Source organism: Vombatus ursinus, unplaced genomic scaffold (genome assembly GCF_900497805.2).
Source record: "Vombatus ursinus unplaced genomic scaffold, bare-nosed wombat genome assembly UNPS02014158.1, whole genome shotgun sequence".
Classification (NCBI taxonomy): domain Eukaryota; kingdom Metazoa; phylum Chordata; class Mammalia; order Diprotodontia; family Vombatidae; genus Vombatus; species Vombatus ursinus.
The window spans coordinates 1,059,915-1,071,922 of NW_020953936.1; the positions used below are offsets into that span (position 1 = coordinate 1,059,915).

Sequence of the window (12,008 nt, forward strand, 5' to 3'; positions counted from 1 at the left end):
CATTTGAAATCTTTTTGTGCTTGCTTTAAGTCTAAGTATGAATGCTTTGCTTAAGAATTTTCATCTGTAGGGGGAACACAAATGGACTTTCCTCAGAAATCCTGAAGGATGCAAGACCTTCCTTCCATTTAACTCCAAGTTACACAGCCTGAAATGGGATAAGAGCGTGTATATGGGTTTCCTGTAGATAAGAACTGTGTTCAAAGAAGATACTTATAAAACAGACAAAACAGATTTGTTAGGGATTGTGTAGGACTGTGCCATGGACTTTGTGTGCATAATGCTGTTGTTTATGACCTGTACAAGATGGGGAGGAGCAGATAGAATCCCTTCTTTTCTTCTTCACCTTCCCCAACCAAATAAATTCATTACTGATTTTCTTTTGAAGTTTTGTACAAGCCTACATATTCTTTGGGCCAGAAGTGCCAGCCTCACAAGCCTGCCAAACTCCAGAGTGTCAATGGGAACCAGATTAAAGTGAAATTGGGAAATGTTTAACAAAATAAGTAAAAATGCAGTACAGCATAGATAGTATTAATTTGTGGTTGTCTTGGTCAATATACAGCCAGCAGGGATCTGTTTCTGTTTGAGTTTGGCACTACTGCTCTCACTTATAGATTAGAAAATAAGACTCTTTAGAAATGTAGAGAACTTAATGTTCATTCGCTGTTTAAAGATGACTAAATATTCTCTGTCCCTCCTAGAAAGCCTGGAAACCATCATCATTGTTATGATACAGATGTTGTATAACATGCTTCAGATTGCTTTAGCATTGTAATTTTTGTTGCAGAATGATTTGCCTCGTGTGAAAACAGAGATTGATGCTATGAAGAACCTAAGTCATCAACATATTTGTCGTCTTTACCATGTACTTGAGACTGACAACAAAATATTTATGGTTATGGAGGTTAGTATGTTCTCAAAACTTAAACGTATTTGCTAAATGAGATATACTTACAATTCATTTGCAAAATTTAAAATACTACATGTTGAAAGTGAATATTCATTATGAATATGCATCACGTGTTCAGTTTCAGCGATGTGTCTGTGTTATCAAAGTATTTAAGTACCTATTGTGGTTCTGTGCTTAGAGCTGTTCCAAGATGGTTCCCTTGTCCCTGCATAGTAAGAGTTTGTGGAGCACTAATGACAGAGGATAAGGACTTGGGGACAATAGAATGAAAACAAATGAAGACACAGACACTTACATAAACACCATGGATGCAAGTTGGAGTTGAGTGGGTATGTGTGAGAGTAGGGGACAGAGAAGTTAGCTGGGGAGGTTCTCTGCTTAGAGTTCATATTGCTAGAGGAAGATATCTCCTTGATGAATTTGGAAGCCTTTGGAGATAATGGGTAACTTCAGAAGATATTTGAATAATGATATAGATGGGCTGGGGTGTTTCAGCCATGTAATGTGGCTCAGCGCAGAGCCTGTTACCTGACTAATTGAAGAGGACTTGAAGCAGATGTGTCTGAGATGGGCCCCCAGAAACAAAATGGGACTGTTGGAGATAATCCTGGTGTGATTTGTTCTGGAGACTTGTTCCTATTTCCTATTGTTTATTCTTTGTCCTTGAAAAGAACTATGACATCAGGAAGGAGAGACCATGACTTGCGGGTGAATTGGATTTAAGTGAGGGAGGGTTATGCAAAGTCACCAGCTTCACTTTCTCCTCTGGAGCCATCTGGGTCCAATGGCCAGATAGAGATCGGGATGACTGGAGATGGCCCCATTGTGAGGCCTTGAAATCCAGCGCAAGATGATTGAACTGATTTATAGTGTGACATTAGGACACTTGCAGGATGTTAAGGAGGATGGTGGTGATGGTATAGTAATGAATGAGTGAAAAAGATACCTTTTGAGAGTAGCAGTGAGAATAAATGAGTTGGATAGGATTAAGAGGACTCATGCTACAGGTGGGGGGGTTGGACTAGATGACTTTTTGGGGTCCTCTCCGGTTCTAAGATTGTGTAAGCCTGTGGAGATGGGGGAAGTAAGGTGAGAAAAGGGTTATAATAGTCTAGGTGAGAAATAAGCACAGGTCTGGAGTAAGGCTCTGTTAATAAGGATAGGAAGAAGGAGTACGGGATGGAAAATATTATGAAGGTCCTGCAGTTCTAGCAGTAGATTGAGAATGTGAGCAGCAAGGAATAGTGAGGAGTCAAAGATGTCTCTCAAGATTTCTTGATTGCTGTTTTGTCAAAATAGAATTGCCCGTTAACGAAAGCAGAAGCTGCTCTATATTTTCATGTTTCTTTTGATTCAAAGCAGGGCAACCAGTCTGAGATGTCAGGGACACAGTATTACGTGGGAGTGATTTTCACATTTTTTTCATTTTATCCTAGGCTCTCTTTTCTTTTGATTGTATTTTTCCCTCATTGGCAATCTTATTTCCTCTCCTGATTTTTACACTCTGACCTCTCTTCTGACCTGTATATACATGTAGCATTATAGATTGAGTGTGGGCAGAGGCCTTACAGGTAATCTAGCTCAACTCCCTTGTTTTGTAGTTATTGGCCCGGTGAGGTAAAGGGAAATGACTCCATTCGTGGAGAGTGAGGATGTGAGTTTAGCTCATCCAACCCCAAATCCATCATTCTCTCTACTTCACTCTGTTGCCTCTCCTCCCAGCTTCTTGTTCCTGAATGTCCTGCTAGCGTGTCAGACTCAACCTGTCCAAAACCAGGCTTATTGTCTTTGCCCTGGAATTTCTTTATCTTCCTGACTTAACTGTTTGTGTCACTGGTACCATAATTCACGTACTTGACTTTTTACTTTTCCATCACCTCTCATCTTCATTCCATCGTCAAGCCCCGTGGCTTCTGTGTTGCTGGCATTTCTTACTTGTGTGGCCTCCTGTTTTTGCACTGCTGCCATGTTCATGCTGCTGGAGCATGTTGTGTCCTGCTCCGTGTACTCTGTGCTCCAGCCACACTGACTCTCTGTCTGCTAAACTCGACATGGGTTCTCTGCTCTGTTCTCTGCTCTGCTCCTGCTGCTCTGTGCTCTCTCCTCCCTTTACTGCCTGCTGCGTTCCCATCTCTCCTTTGAGCACAAGTACCACACTGCCTTCTCCATGAAGCCTTCATTGAGCCATGGCTTCTTGGGCCTTACTTTTGCTCACCTTTCTAATGTGCTTTCACTTAACAAATGTTTACTAAGTGTCTGTCAATGTGCAAGGCACTGTGCCAGCCTGTAGGCATATAAAGGTGAAAAAAAAATCACAGTACCAGCACTGGACATTGTTAGTGTAAGTATAACCATGGTAGAAGATTAGGAGTGAAAGAGATCAGGACAAAATGATCTGTGAAAGTTTGAGGACAGAGAGAATTCCTCCAACTGGGATTGTATTTGAGGAGATGAAGGTTCATCAGGGATGGGTTCACAGGCTGTTGTGCCTGTGCCAAGCCTTGAATGAAGGTAAAGATTCTTAAATGTAGAGGAGGAGTTATGAATTCCAGCATTGAGGATAATGTTTGTGCATTTACACAAGTGGAATACAGCATGAGTTTGGGGAATAGTGACAAGTCCATTTTGGCTGGAAATTGGAATGTGAAAAGGGGAACATGGTGAAATTGAATATGGCAGGGTTGCTTGAAGCAAATTGTGAGGGCCATAAATGTCAGGCTGTAGAGTTTGTATTTTATTTCAGAGATAGGAGGGAACCATGGAAGGTTTTTGAGCATAAGAGTGACGTGGTCAAGACCTGCTGTGCTTGGCAAGATTATTTTGGCAACTCTGAAGGATGGAGGCAAGAGACTAGAGGCAGTAAAACTAGTGAGGAATGGTGGTGATAGGCAGAGATAATGACAATCTAGACTCTAGCGGTGGCAGTGCAAGTGGAGAGGAGACAGACAGGAGAGATAATGTCTTAGAAGAATTGATTGGATTTGGCAGCTGGTTAGGTCTAGGGGCTGAGGGAGAATGCAGAGGTTTTGAGCCAGGGTGTAATGTACTCTCCAGTGTGGTTGTGAAAAAAGTTCTGGAAACTTTTAAGAATTATATTAATATGAGTTATTATAATATTAACAAAATGCAGTTATTAACAAAAATGTACAGAAAATTATGATATATAAGTAATAGTTTTCTGTGTATTTTTTTCCCCTACTTATAAACTCTGTGAAGGCAGGAGCTATAACTTATCTGAACTTTGTATCTCCCCTAGCACCGGGCACACTGCCCTACATACAGAAGGTACTTGTGTTCTTTGAACGAATGAATGAATGAATGAATGAATGAATGAATGAATGAATGACAAGGTGAAGCCACTAGGGGGCACCGTGGATTAAACACTGGCCCTGAAGTCAGGAAGACCTGAGTTCAAATCCAGCCTTAGGCACTTACTAGCTTTGTGACCCAGCACAAGTGACTTAATCTCTATTTGCCTTGGTTACATTAACTATAAAATGGGGGTAATAATAGCGCCTACCTTGCAAGGTGAGGATCAAATGAGACAGTGTTTGAAAAGTGCTTGTAGCATAGTGCCTGACACATGGTAGGTGCTATATAAGTGCTTAATCCCTTCCCCCAAGATGGACAGAGAGGACTTTGTGAATACTCAGAGTGAACAAAGTTTGGAGACCTTAGTGTGGGGGCTACTACCAGCTAATCATGCCACCTCGGGCAGGTTATTTCACCCCTCTTGTTTTTAGTTTCTTCACCTCTAAAATAGTGGAGTGAAGATTATTTCTGTTTTCTCTTTTAGCACCAATGTTCTGTTATTCTGGATGACTAAACCCCTAGAGGGTAGGAACTATTGATTTTGTTTATATAGCCATACATGCTTGGATATATTTATTTAAAATACTTAATCATGGTTAAACAATTCAGATCCAAGAGCTCTTGGTCCTATTTCTAATTTATTTTGAGACATTGGGTAGGGACATGCTTCAATAAACCAGCACAACCAAAAAAGCAAATACAAAAACTTGTGTGAGAATATAAAATCATGTCTTTAAAAGACTGATATCAAAGGATATCTTTCATTGTTCAGTAGAGAGGTGATGAAAGAGCAGGCGTTCTTCTCCTGTGGTCTATGAACTTGTTTTAAAAACATTTTGATAACTATTTCAGTATAGTTAGTTTCCTTTGTAATCCTCTGATTTTATTTTATGCATTTAAGAACATTCTGAGAAGGCTTCCTCAGACTGCCGAAGTGTTCAATGACCCACACCAAGTTAAGAGCTCTGGGCCTAGACGTACAGAAACAGACATGCATTCTCATATGTAGCCAGGACCTTGATTTGTTTTGCTTGTCTATACAAATTTGTTATCAAGGAGGGTGTCTGGTGTCAACAGAGGAAGGGGTGACTTGGTGGACAATGATAGATGTGGGGAATAAAACATTTTAAAAGTTGCACAGAAGGATGGGAGTGGAGGCACAGAAGAAGTCAAACAGTAGTTTGTTACTACCTACATAAACTCTCATATACATATACACACATGTGTATCTATACATGTCTACATATATGTGTGTGTCTGTATATACAACGTACGCACCAATGTGTGTGTATGTATACACATGTACATACAAGTGTAAACTCTGTGGTAGAAAGTTTCGTTTAATTGTCCTCTTCCTTTTCCTTCCTATGTTGAAATGTGTTTGTTGATTGAATTAAAGACAAAACATTTCAAAATACTCCTAAAGGGAGAAAAAGGAGAATGTCTGTAAATTGTTCTGTGTTCTTTAGAGAGAAAGCACTGACTAAAACCATATTGTTTTGTTCCCGTTGCAGTATTGCCCTGGAGGAGAGCTGTTTGATTATATAATTGCCAAAGATCGTCTCTCAGAGGAGGAAACACGCATCTTCTTCCGTCAGATTGTGTCAGCTGTTGCTTATGTACATAGTCAGGGTTATGCTCATAGGGACCTTAAACCAGTAAGTGGCTGTTTTACAGTTAGTTTGACATTGAGCTTCAAAATTTCATTTGCCTATGATTTTCAAATATTCTAATGCTCCTTCCAGTCAAGTCATTGTTGTTTCCCAGAGACAATGACTATTTATTTAGTTTATTCTGCTCCTTAGCATCTCGTATACACTGAAGAATGCTGGGTATACTCAGGTTTTTAGTGAATGCACATGGACAGGCAGAATTTATTTCAATTAACCTTAATTTCCTACCATACAAGGTACTGTGTGAGGCCTTGGGGACACAAAGACCAAATGAAAACCTAGTCCCTGCCTACAGGGAGCTCCTGTTCTACTGGGGGGATACAGCCTATAAAGAGATTAGTAGATATAAGCAGGAGGAAGGGCACAATTGAGGAGATGAGGAAAGATTTCACAGAGTAGGTGGCAACTGAGCCTTGAAGGAAGATTCTGAGAGGAAGAGATGGAGAAGTGCATTCCAGGTATGGGGAATGACTTGTTTGAATGCACAAAGGGCAGAGATGAATATTAGAAATAGACCCATTCATATGTCAAACACACCTAAAGAACCTAATAAAAGATACTAGAAGGACATGGAAGGAAGGGAGTAGAAATGTAATATATATTCAGGATGAAACAAAGTTAAGACCAAAAGGAAGGCACTTGAATGGAAGGAACAGAGTGTGTTGAGAACTTAGTTTCCTTTCCCTTCACCTCAGCTATATTCCTCATTGACTAACTTTAGACTACTTTTTAAAATCCCCGTTTCAACTAATTCGCTTGGTTCTCAAAGACCCCCTTCCAAGGGCCTCATCTTCCATTCACTGGACCCCAAAACCCTGACCCAGAACTCAGCCCCTGTCTCTGCCTAATCTTATGCAGCTAGGATGCATAGTGTAGCCCATGGACTCTTTCTCAGAGTAATGTTTTAAAGTGCATAACATAAAATACATAGGGTTACAAAGGAAACCGATTATAGTCAAATACACTTATCAAAATATTTTTTAAAAAAACAGATAGATCCCATGTTAAGAATTCCTCCTGTAGGGGTTGGAGTCTACAGCTCTAAGTGAGGCAGATTTTAATCTTCAGTGAAGGAGGCAGTGCTCTCGTTAACTTAAGAGCAGCATTGTTGGGTTGTAGCAGTACTCATACTCTCTGGGTGGGCTTGAGGCTTAGATAGAAGTGGCAGGCCCTGAGTGGTTTGGATGAAGGTTGATTTCTCACTCTTTAATTAATCTTTTTCCTTTGGTATCTAGCTTCTCCCTCTTGGGGCTAGGATGGAATGAGATAGGGGCAATTCTAGAAGCCCAGTCCTGGTCCAGAACTTGATGTGATTCTTTTATCTGGTCCAGATTTTCAGGTTCTCTCTCCCTTTGTTCACAAGTCACCCCTGCCCCAGAATTAACTTCTGCAAAATTTGTCTCTCTCAGATAGAACTAATAAAGAGGAAAATTGTGTTAATGTACTTGGATCAAGGAAACTTAGTTAATAGAAATCTTTTTTTTTCTTCAGGAAAACTTGCTGATTGATGAATGCCATAAACTGAAGTTGATTGACTTCGGGCTTTGTGCAAAGCCCAAAGTACGTATGATGAGATTACTTATTTTACTAATAAGCGCTGCTCTTTTGCTTTTCAGTATTAAAATGTTTAATGGGTAGCATCTCATGTAGTCACTGAATTTTGGAGTAAGAGAAGATAGGATGGAAAGGGACTTAAAAAATTGTGCTATTCTTTGTACTTAAGACTGATATACTACTTTGAATTTACTCCTGCCTTGTTTTCATTGACCGCTTTTTGGCTTATTAAGAGGAGTCTAAATTTAGTAGTCGTGCCACCTGGAGAGAGGAACATTTTTAATAACTCTGATTTTAGTATAATCAGCTTTCAAAGAAACTGAATATCCTTTGATGGATCCGTGATCTGTTCATGAATGAGGTTCCTTCCACACGTGCAAATCACAACTTTGCCCTATTTTCTTGTCATGTGAATTCTAGTCTGTGTCTTTCCTGTGATTCTCCATGTGAGACCTTTTCACTCCAGTCTCCCAACTAGAGACTTTCTTCTAAATCCTTTCATTTGCTTAGACCAGCTTCATATGGTGCCAGGGCCTAGCAGTGGGCAGAGTAGATGACAGGGAGAGAGTATGGTGGATCACTGGGGCTGGCCAGATGACCTCTTGCCAATCAGCATGACCTTGGGGCGGGAGGAGGACATTGTGGCAGGAAGATTAGGAGTCTTTTACATTTCCCCTTTAAAACACAGGATCACAGATGTAGAGCTGAAAAGGATCATTGATGAGGAACTGAGGCCCAGAGTTAAGTGACTTGTTAAAGGTCACATAGTAAGAGAAATAGGATTCAAACCTAGGTATTGTGACTCCAGATCCAGCACCCTCCCTGCTCTGCCACATGACTTCCCATAAATTTTTTTTTATACCTTTTTGAGAACCTGAAAAAGTTAAGTCAGGATCTGAGTGTCTTTAAACTTGCAGCAGCTCAAGTGTGGCTTTCCTTTGTAGTCAGACTCAGTTGTTTTTTTCTTTGTCATCTTAAGTGCTGTTGCTACCTCCTCATATAGCACACAGTGTACTGAGATGGTCAAGTCCAAATAATGTGGTTATACTGTCATTGATTATGAAGATCAGTTGCTATAGAAACACTGGCCAGTCTAGTCCATTCCACTACTGGTTTTGTGTATAAACATTCCTGGGGCAGATTTAGCTCAGAACACATTGTGTAAGCTTTCTGTAGGATTATTTTTTCCCCTCTATTAGATCTTATTTTGTGAGGCAATACTGACCGTATTCTTCTGCCATTTTCTGTCATGTTTTACAAATCATCTTGTATTTTAAATAGTATAGCCTTTGGCCCTCATGTTTCTTTACTCGGTTAAGAGGTTAGCGTTTGCTGGCTGAGGTGGTTTCTGGGTATTTTTGGTCATCAAATCATAGTGCTTGTTTCGAGTTAGTAAAGCATCTCTAAATAATGGTGATAATCATGGTCAGGCTTTAATTTTATCTAGTTACAGTTTTCCACAGGCAACAGCTTATTTAAATAGATCAATTTAGAACTGTTGTTATTATACAAAATGTTTTCTCACCTTTATTTTCCTCATTTGGTGGTGACAGTTTTGATCTTTGATAACTAATCAGTTGATGACCTGATTGTGTGCAAACAGCTGATAATGACCCATTTCCCACTAAGTAACTAGTTTGCTATCAGTATTTGGTCCATTTCCTTTTTCGTGATATTTAGTGTTTGTCATGGTGAATGCTTTCCAACTCTTTTTTTTTTTTCTGAGGCGGTCAGGGTTAAGTGGCTTGCCCAGGGTCACACAGCTAGTAAGTGGCAAGTGTCTGATGCTGGTTTTGAACTCAGGTCCTCCCGACTCCAAGGCCGATGCTTTAGCCATTGCGCCACCTAGCTGCCTCTCCGACTCTCTTCTTAAAGAAAAGATTCACAATATTTAGGAATGAAGTTTGAGTAATGTGCATGATTTTATTCTCTTTCCTTTTTGTTAGTTCTCAAATTTTTTCCCACCTCTTTTTTCCATTTCCTACCCTGTGTCTATCAAATGCTGAGGTTTATATTGAATGGCCTCACAGTATCATAGATCTTGAGATAGAAGGGATGTCAGAGACCATCTAGCCCCATCCCCTTATTTTACAGAGGAGGAAACTGAGGCACAGGGAGGGTAAGTGACCTGCCTAAGGTCACACAGGTAAAAAGCATCTGATGCAAAATTTGAACCTAGGTTCTCTACTTCTCAAGCTGATGCTTCTCCCTGCCGCCCCTGCCCTGCCCATGTTCTCAGGTTCTTTAGTAGAAGTTTGCCACTTTATATTTTACAATAGACATTGACCTATGGTGCTTTTTTTGCTTATATTAATCACTGATACCATAAGATAAGCAGAGCAGAAGAACGAGGATCCCATAAAACAATGTTTCTTGTTACCTTTGGGCATGTAATGAAATCAGCTCCTTTATTTTCATCTTCAGAAAGAACCAGCTTTTCTTATGTTTAGCTGCAACTTACATTGTCTGTTTGATTTGAATAAGTGAATGAAACATTTATTAATCACCTCTATATGTAGAGCATTGTGTTAAGAACTAGAGATACAAAGAGAAAAGTAAAACAGTCCCTGTTCTCAAGAAGCTCACATCCTAATGGGGGCCATAACACAAATGGAAGTTTTCAGCTACAAGTCAGATGGAAAGGTCTCATGGTGCTTAAGGGGCAGTAGCAAAGCAGATGGTAATGACTCTATTTTCATACCACTTTCACTGTTAAAATCACAAGTGTCTGATGTTGAACCATGTGTCAGTGTAAGGTCTTTGGTGATAGCTTTCTTTCCTGGTAGTAGTACTTTCCTTCAGTGGCTGGGGCTGCAGCCCCACAGGGGCTGCTTCCCAGGATGGTGACTGTGGGGCCTGGGCTGGAGGCTTTGTTGTTCCTAAGGCTCTTGGGTTCAGGGTCCTGGGCTGCTCCATGAGGGTCTGAGGGGAGATGGTGGTGGCTGGACCTGTCCAGCACATGCAGACTCCTGTCTCTCCCCAGAATGCCTTGCTGCTTCAGCGAGGCTGGCTTGTTCACTCCATGAGTAAGAGTTCAGCAAATATGTCAGTAGAAATGTAGAGTGCTCTCCTTAGAAGTATAGCAATTTGTTTGTTGCTGGACAGAATTCTAAAATTTAAAATAATGTTTGTAAAAACCGTACACGTCTTAGAATTTTCTGCAGACTTTAGCTATGCACAAGACTTAGGTCATTTTGCGCTTGTATTTGCGTGCCTCAGTGGGGTCTCAAGTGACGAGTTCTCGAATGCTATACTATTGGAGCTCAGGGTCTGGCATGTTATTTTAGGCTAAAAAAGCTTTTTTTTAATACCAGTATTTTGCTGGAGATATTAAATGTTCAGAAATCACGTATGCAGTGCCATCACAGATGACTGAAAGGGCAGTGGAGAGAGACCCATGTAAGTAGACTATAGTTTATTTTCAGCGATTCAATTGAACAAACATTATTTTATTGTCTATTAGCATGCAGGGTGACTGCAAAATGTGACATGAAAGATGTCATGCAGTAAACATGATTTACAGGAGGTGAGCTGGCTATCAAGCAACAGTAAGGGTTAAGAGATGGAGAGCCCAGGTGCTATACTACATAATCAACCCATATACTGTTATGAGGTCTAGAGGAAATTATGAAATCTAGATGGGTAGAGCCTGTGGAAGAGGATTTTAGAATGAGATGGGCAAGAATTGCACAAAATGAGGTATGGATGTGTTTTAGTCTCTATGGTTGAGATAATGGATCCATTAATGTTTCTAAGTATTTAAGTTGGTGTGGCCAACCTGCTGATAATGATGAGTGAAGCATGTCTTACAACGTACAGTATTAAAATGTAATGATCACTAAAATTGACCTTTTTCTTCTGAGTTACTTAAATCTCATCTTGTTGTCAAATAAGACTGAAATTCTTAGTATTCAAAACCAACATTTACCTTAGCAGTGACTTATGTATAGCAAGCCTATCAAATAGCTGATCTCTGGAAGACTTTGGTATATTCTGTATATACTCTCCTAAGACTGTTTGTAGTTCAACGTGTGTTCACTTTGAAAATTGTTATATTTAAGTTTGATTTTAAATAATGAACCACAACCATCCCTTGGATGGTTTAATACTAATTTTCCTGCATGCCTGGATTATCTGAACCTTAAGGATGACTAAATACATCTCTGAGGTTGTAAGCTCCCAGATGCTTGCCTTTCATAGCTTTCCTACCTTCTTAATATAGATAACTTGGTCATTGCTACTGTAGAAGTGGCCTGAATGTGAAAAGTTGGTCTTCTGTTTGACACCTCTGATGTTGTGCAGCCTTTTCATTTTACAAATTAAGGAACTGAGGCTGAGGCAGATGGCTTGTCCAAGTATGCACAGGTAGTGGCAGAGGAGAGGTTTGATCTCAGGTTTCCTGGTTTCTAGTCTAGTGCTAGCCTGAGGTTGGAAAGCTTTTTGAAGCAGTGAGGTTTCTGTTTATTGAGACCCTAGAAAGTTACTTTAACTCTGTGCCCTTCCCTTTATAAACCAGGAAGAACCACTTTAACTGAGTGTGTCAAAGTGGCATAATT

At 40.1% G+C, this 12,008-nt stretch overlaps 1 protein-coding gene across 2 annotated transcripts in view; it reads left to right on the plus strand.

The window, feature by feature from the left end:
* Nucleotides 1-12,008, plus strand: part of MELK (maternal embryonic leucine zipper kinase) — a 104,949-nt gene that overhangs the window by 41,521 nt on the left and 51,420 nt on the right. For both annotated transcript variants that reach the window (XM_027859072.1, XM_027859071.1), the window contains 3 exons: nucleotides 791-907; nucleotides 5,740-5,883; nucleotides 7,390-7,458. In XM_027859072.1, coding sequence (XP_027714873.1) covers nucleotides 791-907; nucleotides 5,740-5,883; nucleotides 7,390-7,458 — 330 coding nt within the window. The remainder of the gene's footprint in view (nucleotides 1-790; nucleotides 908-5,739; nucleotides 5,884-7,389; nucleotides 7,459-12,008) is intronic.